Genomic DNA, 15,694 nt, shown 5'->3' with positions numbered 1-15,694 from the left:
ACATCAGCATGTTTGGGAGGCAACTAGAGGGAATAATACTCTTGATCTGATTATCGGTAGTGATTCTTCATGCATTAAGAGTCTGCAGATAAAGGAACCACTAGGTGGCAGTGATCACAGTGTGCTGAAGTGGGATTTACTCAAAGAGGTAACTACTATCAGGGGTAAAGGGAAGAGTTTTTGCTTTCATAAAGGCAATTACGGTGGACTGAGACAGTATTTAAATACGGTGGGACCAACTGATGATGTTACCAACAGCAAATTCAAAATGGGAAGCATTCAAAGAATTTATCTTCCATGCTACTAGTCATTACATACCAACTAAGAAATATTGTTCAAAGTTTAGGCCTAAATGGATGTCAGATGAACTAATGAGACATATGGCAGAGAAGAAAAATGTATGGGATACATATAAATTAATGGGTGACATGGAAGCCTGTGATAGATATAAGCAGGTCTGTAACCAAGTTACAAAGGAGATTAGGCAGGCAAAGGCAGATTATGAGAAATCTTCGGCAAAGGATGCAAAGAAAAACAACAAAGTTCTTCACCTATGTAAACTCTAGAAGGAAAGGGATGATGAATCAGATTGGTCCACTGGATAGTGATGATTCAACAGTTGAGGATCCTTCTCAGGTGGCTAACAAACTAAATGAGTATTTTGCATCTACATTCACACATGAGGAGTTATTCAGGGAGGGGAATGCCAGAGGTGAGTAAACTCTGGCAGTGAACTAGATGATTTTGTAATAACTGAAAGGAAAGTAGAAGAGAAATTGTTAAAGATAAACATAAAAAAGGCACCCGGGGTGGATGGGATCTATCCAGTTATATTAAAGGAGGCAGCAAAGGAAGTAAGCAAACCGTTAGCCATAATTATGAGAGCTTCTTTGGACTCAGGGGAGCTACCCATGGACTGGAGATGTGCAAATTTGACCCCAATTCACAAAGGAGGATCAAAGGGCGACACAAGTAATTATAGACCTGTTAGTTTAACTTCTTTTCAAGGAAAATTAATGGAGGCACTGGTTATCTCTTCCATCATGCAGTATGATTGGGTAATTATGCAGACAGATATGAAGTTTTCTGACAGTGCAGACGGTCTGCAAGAGTAGTTCATGGTGTCTTGTCAATGATAGAGGAATTTTTCTAGCAGGGATAAGGAGATGATTATCTCCTTGTATAAGGCAATGATCAGGCCACACCTTGAGTACTGTATACAGGTCAGGAGGCCTCATTTTAAGAATGATGTAGAGCTGTTGGAACAAGTACAGAGAAGGGCAACAATATTAGTGAATGGAACAAAGGGTTGTTCTTACAAAGAAAGGCTTAAGTTTTGCAAATTAGTGTCTGGAGACTAGGCACCTGCGAGGTGATCTGATTGAGGTGTATAAAGCCTTGAATGGTTTGTGCATGCTCACTGCTGATGGGATTCTTTCTATTGCTCAGAATAATCACCTGAGAGGGCATAAATTCGAATTGAGAAAGAGAGATGTAGGATAGATGTGTAGAAGTTTGAGTTTAGCAAGCAAGTAGTTGATTGGTGGAACAGACTTCCGTCCTTTGTTGTGGAAGTTGATAGCCTAAATAAATTTAAGGCTGAGCTGGACAGGTATTTGGAACGAACGGAGGTGTGAAATGGGAGAGTTTTTTTTTTTTTTTTTTTTTTGACCGATGCTGCTATATAAGCTCGCTTTCTTGCATCATATGCCTCTACTAATGCTAATCTGCAGTCTAAGCTTTGAATAGTATCTCTTAGTTGGTGTTAAAAACCTAGTAGCTTCTACAATTACTACTCTGACAGACAAAATGCTTTCCATTTAGATTTTTCTGTTGGTAACATCATCATTTGGTCCAACTGTATAGAATTTAAAAACCCTTGTCTTTGATGGAGTTATATCTTTAAGTAAATCCCATCTCAGTACAAAGTAGTTACCTCCATCTAGTGGTTCTTTTATCTGCAGATTCTTAATGTGTGAAGAGTGCTGGTGATAATCAGATCAGGGTATTGTTTTCTCTTATTGGCTCTAATATGCTGGTGTAGCAAACAGTCATTCATTGAATCCAAAAAAAAAGTCTTGCTACTGTGCGAATAATCAACCCACAAGTTCACTCAATATCTGAAATTAAAATCCAATATTAAATCATAGATTTACTGGCCTACTCTATTTGTATAATTGCTCATTTCATTTTTTGAATGATGCATCATGACCTTAGCTGCTTTGATGCTTATTCAACTTCTTTCCAAATGAAAGGGCTGTCCATTCACCACCAGTGCTAGTTATGTAATGTTTTGCAAGCTGCATAACAAATGATATCTAGAAACATGTCATCTTATGGGGTCTTTCATAACACAAGAGGGTTTTGGTTAAGCTCAGGTTGGCTTAACACATAATCGGTAGATGTTTGTATTTAAGTGGTGTGTGTGTGTGTGTGTGTGTGTGTGTGTGTGTGTGTGTGTGTGTGTGTGTGTGTGTGTGTGTGTGTGTGTGTGGGGTTTAAATTTTTGTTTTATTTTTATTCATACTATTTCATGGCAGAAATGGCTAATTCCAGGAGGAAGGATACTCTTCACTGATTACAGTAGAGGTGACAAAGAACATTCCAAAGAATTTTTGAAGTATATCAAAGAGAGAAGTTATCATCTGTTAACAGTTAATGAGTACAGCAAGGTCAGAGTAATATATCTTCTTATAGTTATTTATGTGCAAGACACACACACACACACCATGAAATCAAACCCAGAAAAGTGACCACTTTTGGCACCACCAGTATAGGTTACTTTTTTCCTATGCTATAGTGGAATTTAAGTGTGTGTGTCATGCATATTACTGATGAATTAAAGTATTTTTAAGTGTAAGATAAAATACTACCCCAAATGGCACTAGCCACCAAATTTAAACTTTTTTTTTTTTCTCATAATAAAGTACTGTTATCTATTTGTATTTTATAGTGCTGAACATGAATATGAAATTTTACTATCATGTCTGATTTTTGAGAAAACTAATATTTTTTTGTTCTTCTACTTTACTAACAGATTGTTTAAGAGATTGATTCATGCTTTGTTTCACTAACAAAACATGATTAAATCAAACATATAGAAAAGGAGTGCTATTTCAATGCAAATATTGAAATAGTTTGGGTGAAAATCCTTGCACTGCGTTAACTTTACTGCCTGGGGGCAATGTTGCTCCTCCAGTGACAGAGCTTGAGCTTACAGCTCTTTAGAAATGACATTATCCATGAATCAACTTAAAGTAACTAATATCATTTTTAATTGAATAACATCACCCGGTAGGCAAATTACAGTAATACCCCGACTTACGCTACCCCGACTTACGCGAACTCGGAGTTACGCGGTTCTTGATTTTTTCATTTGGCAACGCTGCCGCCCACTATCTTCAAGGTCGTTTTTCATATGTTATCGATATCCGGTGCGACGGCGGAGATTGAGAGCGAAAGATGAACAAAATTCAACTTTGCTGCTTTTGTTTTTTATATCAGTGAAGGGGAAACACATTTCACCATAATAACGTAAAAACCAACACAATTCCAGCTATCGGTATAATCGCAAATGCAATTAGATCGAGTTTACTACCAGTTTATAACAGATTTCACTAGCAGAAACGCAACTGGATTTTTATTGTTTTATGGTAGTAACCCCTAGAAATGTGAGGCGTTAATAGTGTATCTCTGCCTTTATGGTGTTGTTTATTCAGTTGCTACATGCGCGCAGCTTTGTTTATGCGTATCAAGCGTGCTCCTCGTTTTGTAATTGTGCTTTATTCCCTAAAAATTAGTAAAATTAAAAGGTGTGAAAAGGAAGCGTCCTGGTGAAGACACTGCAGATTCAGAGAGAAAAAGAAAAGCAATTATCGATAAACAGAGGCGGACTGGATCAAAAATTCTTACCCGGGAAAATTTATAGTGGCCTCACACTATGGTTTATGGCCAAAATCACACTGGCCCACCGGGGTTTCCCCGGTAAGGCTTATGGCCAGTCCGCCTCTGTCGATAGAGAAAAAATATGAATTTGTGAAACGCTTTGAGCGAAATGAAAGACCATGTGATATTGCACGTGCTACAGGCCTAAATGAAGCAACGGCGAAAAGCACATGACAATTGCAAACTTGACAGGTTGAAAATTGAAAAGATCTCAATTGTAAAGGGCTTAAAAATTTTAGAAAACATAGACTCCAACGAAGAACGCGTTATAGCTACAAAGCAAGGAATAAAAAAATCATTAGCTTGCTACGAAGAAATTCTGCGTGAAAAAAACGGAACGCGCTGTGTCGTCAGACGAATTTGTTAGATTTTATGAAGCCATCGACATCGAAATAACTTTTTAACGTAAGTCATTTGTTTTTTTTAATACATATTTTGTATTAATATGTATAAAGAACTGCAATTTTATTAATATTTTTCTTCTAAACTAGTGTTTTTGTTAGTCCTTGGTCCCAATTAAGCAAAATTTATATGTATTTATATGCAAAGTTGTACCCCGACTTACGCGAATTCGACTTACGCGATTTTCGTCGGACCCACCTATCGCGTAACTTCGGGGTATTACTATATTCATTAAAATCAGGAACGTACTGTTATGACCCATTTCAGATGTTTTGGTTCAGACAACAGATAACCTCAGTTAACAACCTTATTCTGAGCAGTAAATAAATATATCAGATCTAAATGAGCATCCAATCAATGTTCAGAACAAAAAAACTTATGATTGTAAATGTAACTTTCATTACCTGAAAATATATTTGATTAATGCAGCAGGTCTATCTGTGCTGCTGTCTACCAGTAGGGGTTTTATTTTCAGGTAATGAAAGTTGCATTTACAAGTGGAAATTTTTTCTTCCAAATACCTCTTGGCTGTTCATTTAGATTCAATGTTTATTCACTGCTTGGCATAAGGTCACTTGCTAATTGAGATTATCCCTTGTCTGACGATGGAAACAAACAGTTGCAAAACTAGTTACAACGTTTCATTCAAGGTTTTAATGAATAATAATTCCCCTAGTGGGTAACATTATTCAATTAAAAATAATATTAGTTACTTTAGGTTGACTTGTGGTAACATAGTTGTTTCTTAAGAGCTGCAAGCCCAAGCTCTGTCACTGTTGCAAAAGGAGCAACATTATTCTTCAGCAGTAAAGACAAAAAAAATGCAGTATGAGCATTTTCTCCCATACTAAAACAAGAATTTGTACAATGTTAAAATGTTTTTCCTAGTATCTCCACCTTCTCCCCTGTTTTCCTCATAAGTGTTGGCAGTAATCAGCAAGAAATTTTGGGCTCCCATTGAAATCATCCAAATTTTGGTGGGAGGGATTAAGATTCAAATGTATGAAATGAATTTTTAAGCTCATATTACAATCCAGTTCTTTGTGCACTTGCAGGAGTGGTTGGCTGATCTTTAAAACATTTCAGTAAAATGCCTTAGTGGTATGCTCTGCTGCTTTTTTTTTTTTTTTTTTCTACATTAAGGACAGTTTCCAAAAGAACTGTATTTTATTAACACCATGAAGTGTGAACCAATGAATAGTCACTCTTTTATCTTCACATAATGAAGTCCATGAAATCTGTTTCATTTTATAAATTACATCTTTTTGTCTCTAGTGTTTTCATGATGTTTTTCATTAAAACTAATTTGATATGAAGAGGAAACAAATCTTTTCCTTGTCATCTATTGATGGACAGTGAATGCCCTTCTTTTCAGGAATATATAATTTGAGATGGCCAATTCTTGATAATATAATGAAAATCCCTTTCTCTACTGTCCCATTTGCAAAGAAACAGCAAAATTTTCTTAACCAAGTTGCAAACCCAGTAAAAGTGCTGCTTGGTTTAGGAAAATATTTTGTTTGAAAATAATATCAAGTTATGCCTTGTTTAATTATTATTATTTTTTTTAATTTTTATTTATTTATTTTTTTTTTTTTGAGGAGGGATTCCCTGTGTTCATAGATTTCCTTCAAATGGATAGCATGTCCATATCAGTAAGAATTTCCATTAAGATAAGTATTCCCATTATGCAGCAGCAGCATGGCCTTCAAACTATGTTTTGACAAGTCTATAAAAAGCCTCCAGTCTTTAGGATTATGCTTGTAACTTATTGCATCCATTAAAGTCACTCAGAAAGTAAGAGCTGTAGAGAAAAACTGTTGAATTCATTTCTTTTGACAACTGCAATATCCACATGTGGATATTTGTGTGTTCTGCAAGAATCCCCTTAATCTGGTATCCAAGAGTTCATTTGACTCTTAGAAAGATTTCAATCTCAAATAAGGTCCATTTAAGTTAGGTCACTTGAGTATTCAAGCGAAGTTGACTCTCTCTCTCTCTCTCTCTCTCTCTCTCTCTCTCTCTCTCTCTCTCTCTCTCTCTCTCTCTCTCTCTCTCTCTCTCTCACCACACACACACACACACACACACACACACACACACACACACACGTGGATATACACTGAATGATCACTGAATTATGACCACCCTTATGAAAACTGAATGCAACCCGTTGACCACATGAGGTACAAGAGTGCACAGTTAGTCGACCTATGTAGCATAGATGAGGTGTCAGTGGTTCAGGAGATAGTAAAATTCTGAGTATGATGGGTAAAAGGAAGGATTTATCGGACTTTGATAAAGGACAGATTGTGGGAGCTCAATGAGCTGGTGCATCGATTTCCCAAACAGCTGAACTGGTGGGGTGTTCAAGAACCCCCATTGTTAAAGTGTACCAGGGCTGGCATCAAAATGGTCAAACAACGATCCGACCGTAAAACTGCAAAGGTCAGCGAAAGGTTGATGTTAGAGGTGAGCGCCGGGTACGACAACTCGTACAGCCAAACAAGCACAGCACTGTTGAAGAGTTGACTACCCAATACAACATGGGCTAACCCGGAACAATATCTGGCATGACCATGTGTTGCATGCTCGCATGTATGGGCTATACCAGCAGACAACCCCTACAGCATCCTCTCCTAACCAAGGTTCATCAGTGAAAAAGACTCTCCTGGTGCAAAGAGCATGCAAGTTGGACGTTAGAAGACTGGAAAGTGTGCTGGTCAGATGAGTCATGTTATTTACTCCACACCGTGGATGGTCTTGTATAGATTTGGCGTCAACAACATGAGGCTCGTGTTCCATCATGTATGGTATCAAAAGTGCAGGCCGGTGGAGGCGGTTGTATGGTGTGGGGCATGTTTCACTGTCAGGAACTTGGACCCCTGGTGCATGTGAAACAATGTATCACTGGTCTCTGCTATCGTCAACTGATTGCTGACTGTGTACACCCTGCTATGTTACACTTTTTCTCCTGAATGGCGATGGTGTCTTCCAAGATGACAATGCGCCGAGCCGTCGGGCACTTGATGTGCAGGAATGGTTTGAGGAACATAGTTCTGACTTCCAACGTATCGATTGGCCTCTGAACTTCCCCCGAAATCAATCCCATAGGGCACTCTTGGGACACTATGAAAAGGCATATCAGGTGTCTGGATACACCAATCACTTCCATACCTGCATTGCAAGCCACATTACGCATAGCTTGGTTGGCCATACCTCCCGAACGCTTCCGACATCTTGTTGAATCAATGCCACGTCAGATAGCTGCTGTACTGAAGGTAAAAGGAGGACCTACAAAATATTAGGTAGGTGGTCATAATTCAGTGATCACTGTGTATATTCTTTGTCTTTGTTAAAACTTCCAATTGTTTGTCTTCATAAGATGAGTCACCCTCTAAAAGATAGCATGTCCAATTGGTCCATGTTTGAGGAGGCTTAGGTATTGCCATTTTTTCAAAATGAGGCCCCGGGTGCCAAGCGTAAAGATAACGGTGTGATCAAGAAGCGTGTGCTATGCACTGCTGCTCCTGCCCACCTGGCTACGGAGGCACCTGAATCAGTACTAGAGATTTTCGCAGAAGATCTGGATACCGGCAAACCATATTTCCCCAAAAAGGGGGAACCTACATGTGAAAGATTTAAAACAGCATCTAGGAAACAGTCCGAAAACCTCTCCAAAACCAAATAATGAAAACCATAATCCAGTGGAACTGTAGAGGATTTTGCACTAACATAGGTGACATATACGATATGATTGCACAGTGTGCACTGCTATGTCTTTGCTTAAAAGAAACCTCCCTCAAACCTTAAGACTACCTTAATAAAGAACTATACCGCATATTGAAAGGACAGAGTAACAGGCGGCACAACCCACGGTGGTGTGGCAATACTAGTAAATTCTCGCATTCCTTCCTAGATTGTCCCGCTGAACATAACCCTTGAAACAGTTGCAGTATGCATAGCCACTAGATCCCTCATAACAGTAATAAGAATTTATGTTCCACCAAACCAAGATTTGTTATTTACTCACTCAGGATGACCCTCCACTATGCAGCAACTGTCAAACTCAACTCACAGTAAACCACTTGATCATTGAATGTCCATTATATCTGAGAGAACGAAAAACAGCTTTCTCTTCACATCTATATTCTTCTAATAAACTTACCTTACAACAGATTCTCGGAGACCGACAAGATATTAATGATGTTTTTACCTTCCTCAAAATGATAAACAAATATCACCTGATCTGAATCCTTTTATTTAATATAACAATCATGTACCAAATAAGATTGAAATAGGTGCATTATGGCCTTAGTAGCCCTTGCACCAATAAATCCAACAAACAACAACAAACCAAGATTTATTACAACAGGACTTAGACGAAATGGTAAGGCAGTTACCTACCCCCTTCTGTATACTAGGCAACCTCAACAGGCATAGCCCTGTGTGGGGTAACACAACCATAGATCGGAGAGGAAAACAAATTGAAAAATGGATAGATGAGGATGATTTAACTTTGTTGAACGACAGCACACATACATATACACATCTTCCATCAGGTACTACAGCTATAGACTAAATATTACAGCTGTAGACTTGTCTGTATGTTCTCCAATACTATTTCCAATACTTGATTGGTCAGTGCACAGTGATCCTCTCAGTAGCAGTCACTATCCAATAATCATCACCATTGCATTAGGAACCACGTAAAACTCCCAGATGGAAAATAAATGAAGCAGATTGGGCAACTTACAAACCATTTGCAAAACTAATTGTTGATACTATCAAGCAAAAACCGTTAGATGTAGCAGTACAATATGTAACAAATAAAATAATTCAAGCTGCTGAGCACTCTATCCCAAAAACATCGTCTCACTTTCCAACACATCCAAAATCATGGTGGAATGTAGAATGTGTGCAGGCCAAAAAAGAGCGAAACAAAACCTGGGATACTTTTCAAAGATATCCAACTATAGAGAACCTCATATTGTTCAAGAAGGCACGGGTAAGAGCCAAATATCTGAGCCAGCAGGAAAGCATCCTGGATAAAATTTGCATCTACATTAACAAGTTCCACACCATCTAAAACTGTCTGGAATAAAATTAACAAAATGAATGACAGATACCAGATTACTCCAACTCCTATCCTAAAGTGGAATGGACAAGTCACTGCAGAGCCATCAGAAATAACCAATGCAATGGGGGAAACCTTTCCCAAAATATCAGTGACCACTTCATATACTCCCAGTTTTCAAATATAAAAGGCAAGAATAGAAAGACGTAAACTGAATTTTTCCACAAGAAATTACGAAGAGTACAACCTACGTTTAACATTCCATTAATTGAAACATGCTCTATCACAGACAAAGCAGAGTGCTGTATGACCAGACCAAATTCACTATATGACGTTAAAGCAACTCGATGATCAATCCCAAATGGAATTACTAGAACTGTATAACAGAATCTTCCTAGAAAACCAATTTACAGACAGTTGGCGTCATGCAATAATTCTTGCTTTCCCAAAACCGGGGCCCCGAGTGCCAAGCGATTTTCTTCCTGCGAATATATAGTGCTCTCCCAAAGTGTTATAGTTTTGTTTCTTTTCTAGCGTCACCTGTTCTTTTGTTTACTTGAAGAGGTTCTGTACTTTAAAGGACAAAAGTAAGAACCGAGAGAGGAAATCTACCTTTCTTTTTTATTCTGTATATTCATTACTAACCCTTTACTTACTTCAACAACCGCTTGGTCACTGGTGGCACCGCTCCTGCCTCCACGTGGTGGGGCCGGTAACCTGGGAGATCAGACAACCCCCCGGGCTAAAAGGAGCAGAGATGGAAACAAGTGATTTTCCACGCTTAGAGCCGAAGAGCTCTCAAGCAAATGACATTCACGACACTGAACATGACTTCTCTCTCTCGAAGAGAATGAAGAAAGACATTGGCAGACTATGGAAATCTAGCTTAAGGAAAAACAGACAAGAAGAGGTTGTGCTAGCAAGATTACGCATAGGGCATACACATCCAACCCATATATATCTACTCAAGCAGGAGGTCCCACCTCAATGCAATCATTGTACTTTGCCACTTACCGTCAAGCATATACTCTTAGATTGTAAGCAGTATTTCTATTTCCGAAAAAATAGTTTCCCTTCACTGTCACAACTGAAAGAGCCTCTATCACTTTCCCATATTATTGGAAACAATGCAAATTTAAATGAACTATTTACCTTTCTTAAGCAGATACAAATATATGATTTTCTATGATTACAAACTGGAACGAAGTTTTATATAAAAATATGTCATAAGAATAGGCACATTTTGGCCCTAGTTGCCCTTGTGCCCAAAAAATACCAATACATTGGCAGACAGGAATTACCAGAATTCCTGATAATACATTCTCTTTCAACACAACCTGTGGGCAAGCTCTCCCCCTTTATCATTCAGAGATGCCTCGAACATGCCGCAGGTTCACCAAAAATGGTGAAACGTCTCCAATCTGGAGATTTATTAATAGAAACTACTAATTCTCGACACTCTGAACTATTATTAAGTCTGGCATCCTTGAGTGGAATCCCAGTTCAAATCACACCACATACCACCCTCAATTCTTCAAAGGGAGTTATCACTGAATGGGATCTATTGAATGTTCCTGAAGATGAAATAGTCCAGGAACTTAAAGAACAAAAAGTCACTCAGGCAAAGAGGATCATGATCCAAAAAGATGGCAATTTAGTTCCTACCCAGAGTATAATTTTAACTTTCAGTTCACCAAACCTACCAGCTTCAGTCAAGGCAGGATATTTAAACTGATCTTTCCAAGTGAGGTACCGGCAGGTTTTATCTCAAACATACATTCAAGAAGAAGGAGTCCCACAAGGCTCTGTTCTTAGTGCCACTCTGTTTGCAATACGAATAAACAACATCACAAACAGCATTCCAAATACCACTGACTCGTTATCTCTATGCATATGATCTTACCATATCCTGCCATTCCCAGAATATGAACTCTATTGAGAGGCATCTACAAATATCCATTAATAACATTGAATTATGATTGCGCAAAATGGATACAAACTGTCAAGCCACAAATCTACAGCTATACATTTCTGCACGAAGCGCGCAATGCATCCTGAATCTGAGTTGCACTTGGCCGATCGTCCACTACCAATTGTGAACAGTATTTGCCTCCTAGGGCTAATTTTTGATAAGAAGTTAAACTTCCAGGAGCACATCATGTATCTAAGAACCACTTCCACAAAGAAAATGAATATACTCCGGGTCATCTCCAGTACATCTTGGGGCGCCGATCGTTATAGCCTGCTCCACTTATATAAATCTCTAATTAGATTTTGGTTAGACTACGGAGCACCTGTTTATGACTCAGTTAGGGAAAGCACCTTGGCCCATCTTGCACCCATCCAACATTCTTCTCTTAGGATAGCCCTAGGTGCATATAGGACATCACCAGTTCAAAGTCTTTATGTTGAGGCTCACGAACCTCCACTTAGCATCAGAAGAAAGATGTTGCTGATGAACTACTCAGCTAAAATTAAAAGCCTGCCTACTCATCCGGTTTGGCCACTGTTGCATAATCCTCAATTGAAAACCCATTATACAAATAAACCTAGAACAATTCGACCTTCTGGTATCAGACTGCAGAATATAACAGAAAGCTGGAATATTCAGCTTCATAATATCATCAGAGAAAAAAAAGATCCGGATCCCCCGTGGACTAACTTCACACTTTCTTCTGATGAATACTTTGAGCAATCGGGTAAAGGCTCTATAGCAGATATTGCTCACTCACAAAAGTATCCCCACTTTACCAAGATTTATACTGATGGTTCGAAGTCTGACAATTGAGTGGGTGCAGCTGCCGTCTTCCCTAATACAACTGTTTCAATTTCACTTCCAACCGAATGCAGCAGCTACACTGCTGAGCTCCATGCCATTAAGCTTGCTCTGGAAAACATCTCGCTAATGTCAATAAATAAAAGTATAATATATACTGATTCACAGAGTGCTCTTTTAGCTTTGAAAAGGACTTCCCCACCTAAAAATCCTTTATTAAAGCTCATAAAACATAAGCTGATGCGTCTTCATGAGCATCAGAAAACTTATCTTTTCATGGATCCCTGGCCACAGTGGTATTCCAGGAAACGAATATGCAGACAGTGCTGCTAAATATCCTTCCATCATATCCTCAACAAGTGACCTAGTCCCATATCCTGATTATAGACATAATATACAGAGAACATCTATGGAACAATGGACACTTCTGTGGAAAATGCAAACAATTAAGCTATTCCAAATAAAACCTGAACCACAATTATGGACTTCCAGCCTTCGTAAAAATAGAAAAGAAGAAGTAATCTTAGCCAGAACTCGTATAGGTCACACTCACCTCACACATCTCTATCTGCTTACAGGAAACGATCCTCCACAGTGTGCGCACTGCTCGCAACCACTTACAGTAAAACATATACTCCTTGAATGTAACTTGTTTAGCAATACCCGACAAATGTCTTTTAGTTTTATTTCAGATCCAGCAACCTCTCTCTCTGAATAGCATAATAGGTAAAGAAGCAAATCTCTCTGAATTCTTTTTCTAAATAAAACAAAAATGTATGACCGTTTCTAACTTCTCACCGTGCAGTTATCATAAGTAACTCAATTAATTTGGAAGGTGCAATATGGCTTAAGTAGCTCTTGCGCCAGAAAACACCACAACAACCCAAAACCAGGGAAAGATCTCTCTGACCCACGCAGCTACATTCCAGTAGCTCTAACAAGTTGCCTGGGAAAAGTTATAGAGAAAATTATCAATGCTCATCTAACATGGTCTTTGAACAGAAAGCCGACCGGGCTAGCCAGGTGGGCAAAGTGCGTGCCTGGCAACCCAAAGGTCATGGGTTCGAATCCCACCTCGGGCTTGGATCACAGTAAAATGCAAAAACTTTGGGAGGTGCATTATGGCCACAGAAGCCAATACGCCAACAACTAACCAAAAAAAAAAAAAAAAAATTGAACAGAAACAACCTTTTCAATCCAGCACAGCATGGTTTCAGGAAAAATCGTTCAACACTAGATTTACTTATAAAATTAGAAAACAGTGTGCGGAATGACTTTATCTGAAAAAATCACCACGTAATGATCTGTTTCGATATAGAAAAAGCTTATGATATGGCATGGCGTTATGGCATTATCCAAAACCTATATCACCTTGGATTGCGTGGACACCTTCCTAAATATATTCAAAATTTCTTACCCCACAGGTCATTTCAAGTTAGGTTGCAGAATACTCTTTCAAAAGTCTTCACCCAAGAAGACGGTGTGCCTGATAGGTCTGTGCTTAGCACTACCCTCTTTGCTATCAGAATAAACTCCATAACTGAACATATACCAAAACCTGTTGATACCACTTTATACACTGACAATTTCAGTATTTCCTATCACTCTCAGAATGTGCAAAGTATACAATGGCAACAACAAGAAGCAATAAATAAAATAAGCAAATGGGTGCAAACATATGGCTTCCAGTTTTCCACACAAAAAACTGCATGTATACACTTCTGCAGGAAACGAAACCTACACCCTGATCCTGAACTTAAACTGGACAGTATATGATCCCAGTTGTATCAAACATAAGATTCTTAGGGCTTCTCTTGAATAAGAAACTGACATTCCTTGAACAGAAACATAGACATGCATAAAGAAGTTAAACCTACTCAAAGTTCTTTCCTTAACAACTTGGGGTGCAGATTGACGTACACTACTTAAACTTTACCGAGCAATAGTACATTCCAAGCTGGATTATGGAGCACCTGTTTTCAACTCCGCAAGATCAAGTGCACTGAGATGGTTAGATCCCATACACCACAGTGCGCTCCGTATAGCACTTGGAGCTTTTCACACTTCATCTGTACAAAGTCTATATGCAGATGCCCATGAACCTTCACTACAACTTAGATGACAGAACTTATTATTACACTATGTCGTCAAGATAAAATCCATCGCTGATCATCCAAATAGAGTGGTTCTGTTTTCATCTTACTGGGAAAACTTATACCAAGCCTACCCATGAACGAATGAATCGACCTGCCAACATCCGTCTAAAAAATTTACTGTTAAGCCAAGAGCTTAATTATGACAGCATAACTACTACAACTACACAGATCATTCCACCATGGATTATGATTCAACCTGCATATGACCTGCATTTTCAATCCTGGGGGAAAACAGCTCTCCCGAGAACAAACTATCAGCAGCTACATGCAGCATACAAAGGACAATATGAACATCACACTTTCATATACATAGATGGGTCAAAAACAGAGACATATAGGAGCTGTGATTCACTTTGAAGACTGTCCTCTCATCCAACAACTTCCAAAAGAATGCAGTGCCTTTACAGCCGAATTACAAGCCATTTTGTTGGCTGTAAACAAAATTAAACATAAATAGATAGCAGACAGCATAATTTTCACTGACTCACTTAGCTCTGTCATTGCCTTGCAGAATGCCAATACCAAAGCACACCCAGTTTTACAACTGGTCCAATATTCAGTATCAAAGCTGTTACAAAGAAATCACAAAATCAGATTCTGCTGGATTCCAGGCCACACAGGAATAACTAGAAATAAAAGAGCAGACAAAATGGAAAGAGAAGCTGCTACCTCTGACTATGCCTTTTGCTCAATACCATATACCGATTACAAGTCATTAATCCACCAAAGCAGTTCAAAACAATGGCAACAATCCTAGCAAGATCAAACTAACAACAAGCTTTGTGTAATTAAACAAACACTTCGACCATGGACTACTAGCTGCCGATCCAACAGACACAAAGAAGTGATCTTTACTCGATTACGAATTGGGCATATCCATATGACTCATTCTTACCTACTCAGAGGTGAAGACCCTCCTCAATGCCAAAACTGTCAAGTTCCTCTCACTGTACATCACTTCATGGTGAACTGTCCAAGATTTAATAGAGAATGTATAAGAGCCTTTCAAACAATAATGAATGCACAAAACAACCTAATGCTTAAAACAATTTTAGATGACCAGCCAAATATTAACAACATTTTCTTTTTCCTTAAGTTAATCGGATACTACCAAAACATATATAAATTAATAGTATAACATTTACGAAAAAGCTACAGTTATAAAACAAAATCTTGGCTTCCTTCTAAACATCAAGAAAAATGAAAAGTCAAAATATGAAACACTCTAACCCAGACTAGGTGCATTATAGCCTAAGCTGCTCTTGTACCAATAGCTCTCAAATAACATTCATTTGTGAACTCTCCATTGTGTACTTGAAGCACATCAGTGACATCAAT

At 38.5% G+C, this 15,694-nt stretch overlaps 1 protein-coding gene across 1 annotated transcript in view; it reads left to right on the top strand.

Moving 5' to 3' along the window:
* Positions 1–15,694, top strand: part of LOC150079009 (uncharacterized) — a 143,891-nt gene that overhangs the window by 103,895 nt on the left and 24,302 nt on the right. The window contains exon 10 of the mRNA XM_090382922.1: positions 2,541–2,672. Coding sequence (XP_090239048.1) covers positions 2,541–2,672 — 132 coding nt within the window. The remainder of the gene's footprint in view (positions 1–2,540; positions 2,673–15,694) is intronic.

Source organism: Mastigoproctus giganteus, chromosome 10 (assembly GCF_048544385.1).
Source record: "Mastigoproctus giganteus isolate SK-2022 chromosome 10, ASM4854438v1, whole genome shotgun sequence".
Classification (NCBI taxonomy): Eukaryota; Metazoa; Arthropoda; class Arachnida; order Uropygi; family Thelyphonidae; genus Mastigoproctus; species Mastigoproctus giganteus.
The sequence above is the reverse complement of the archived record's forward strand: the minus strand, read 5'-3'. Positions and strand labels throughout refer to the sequence as shown.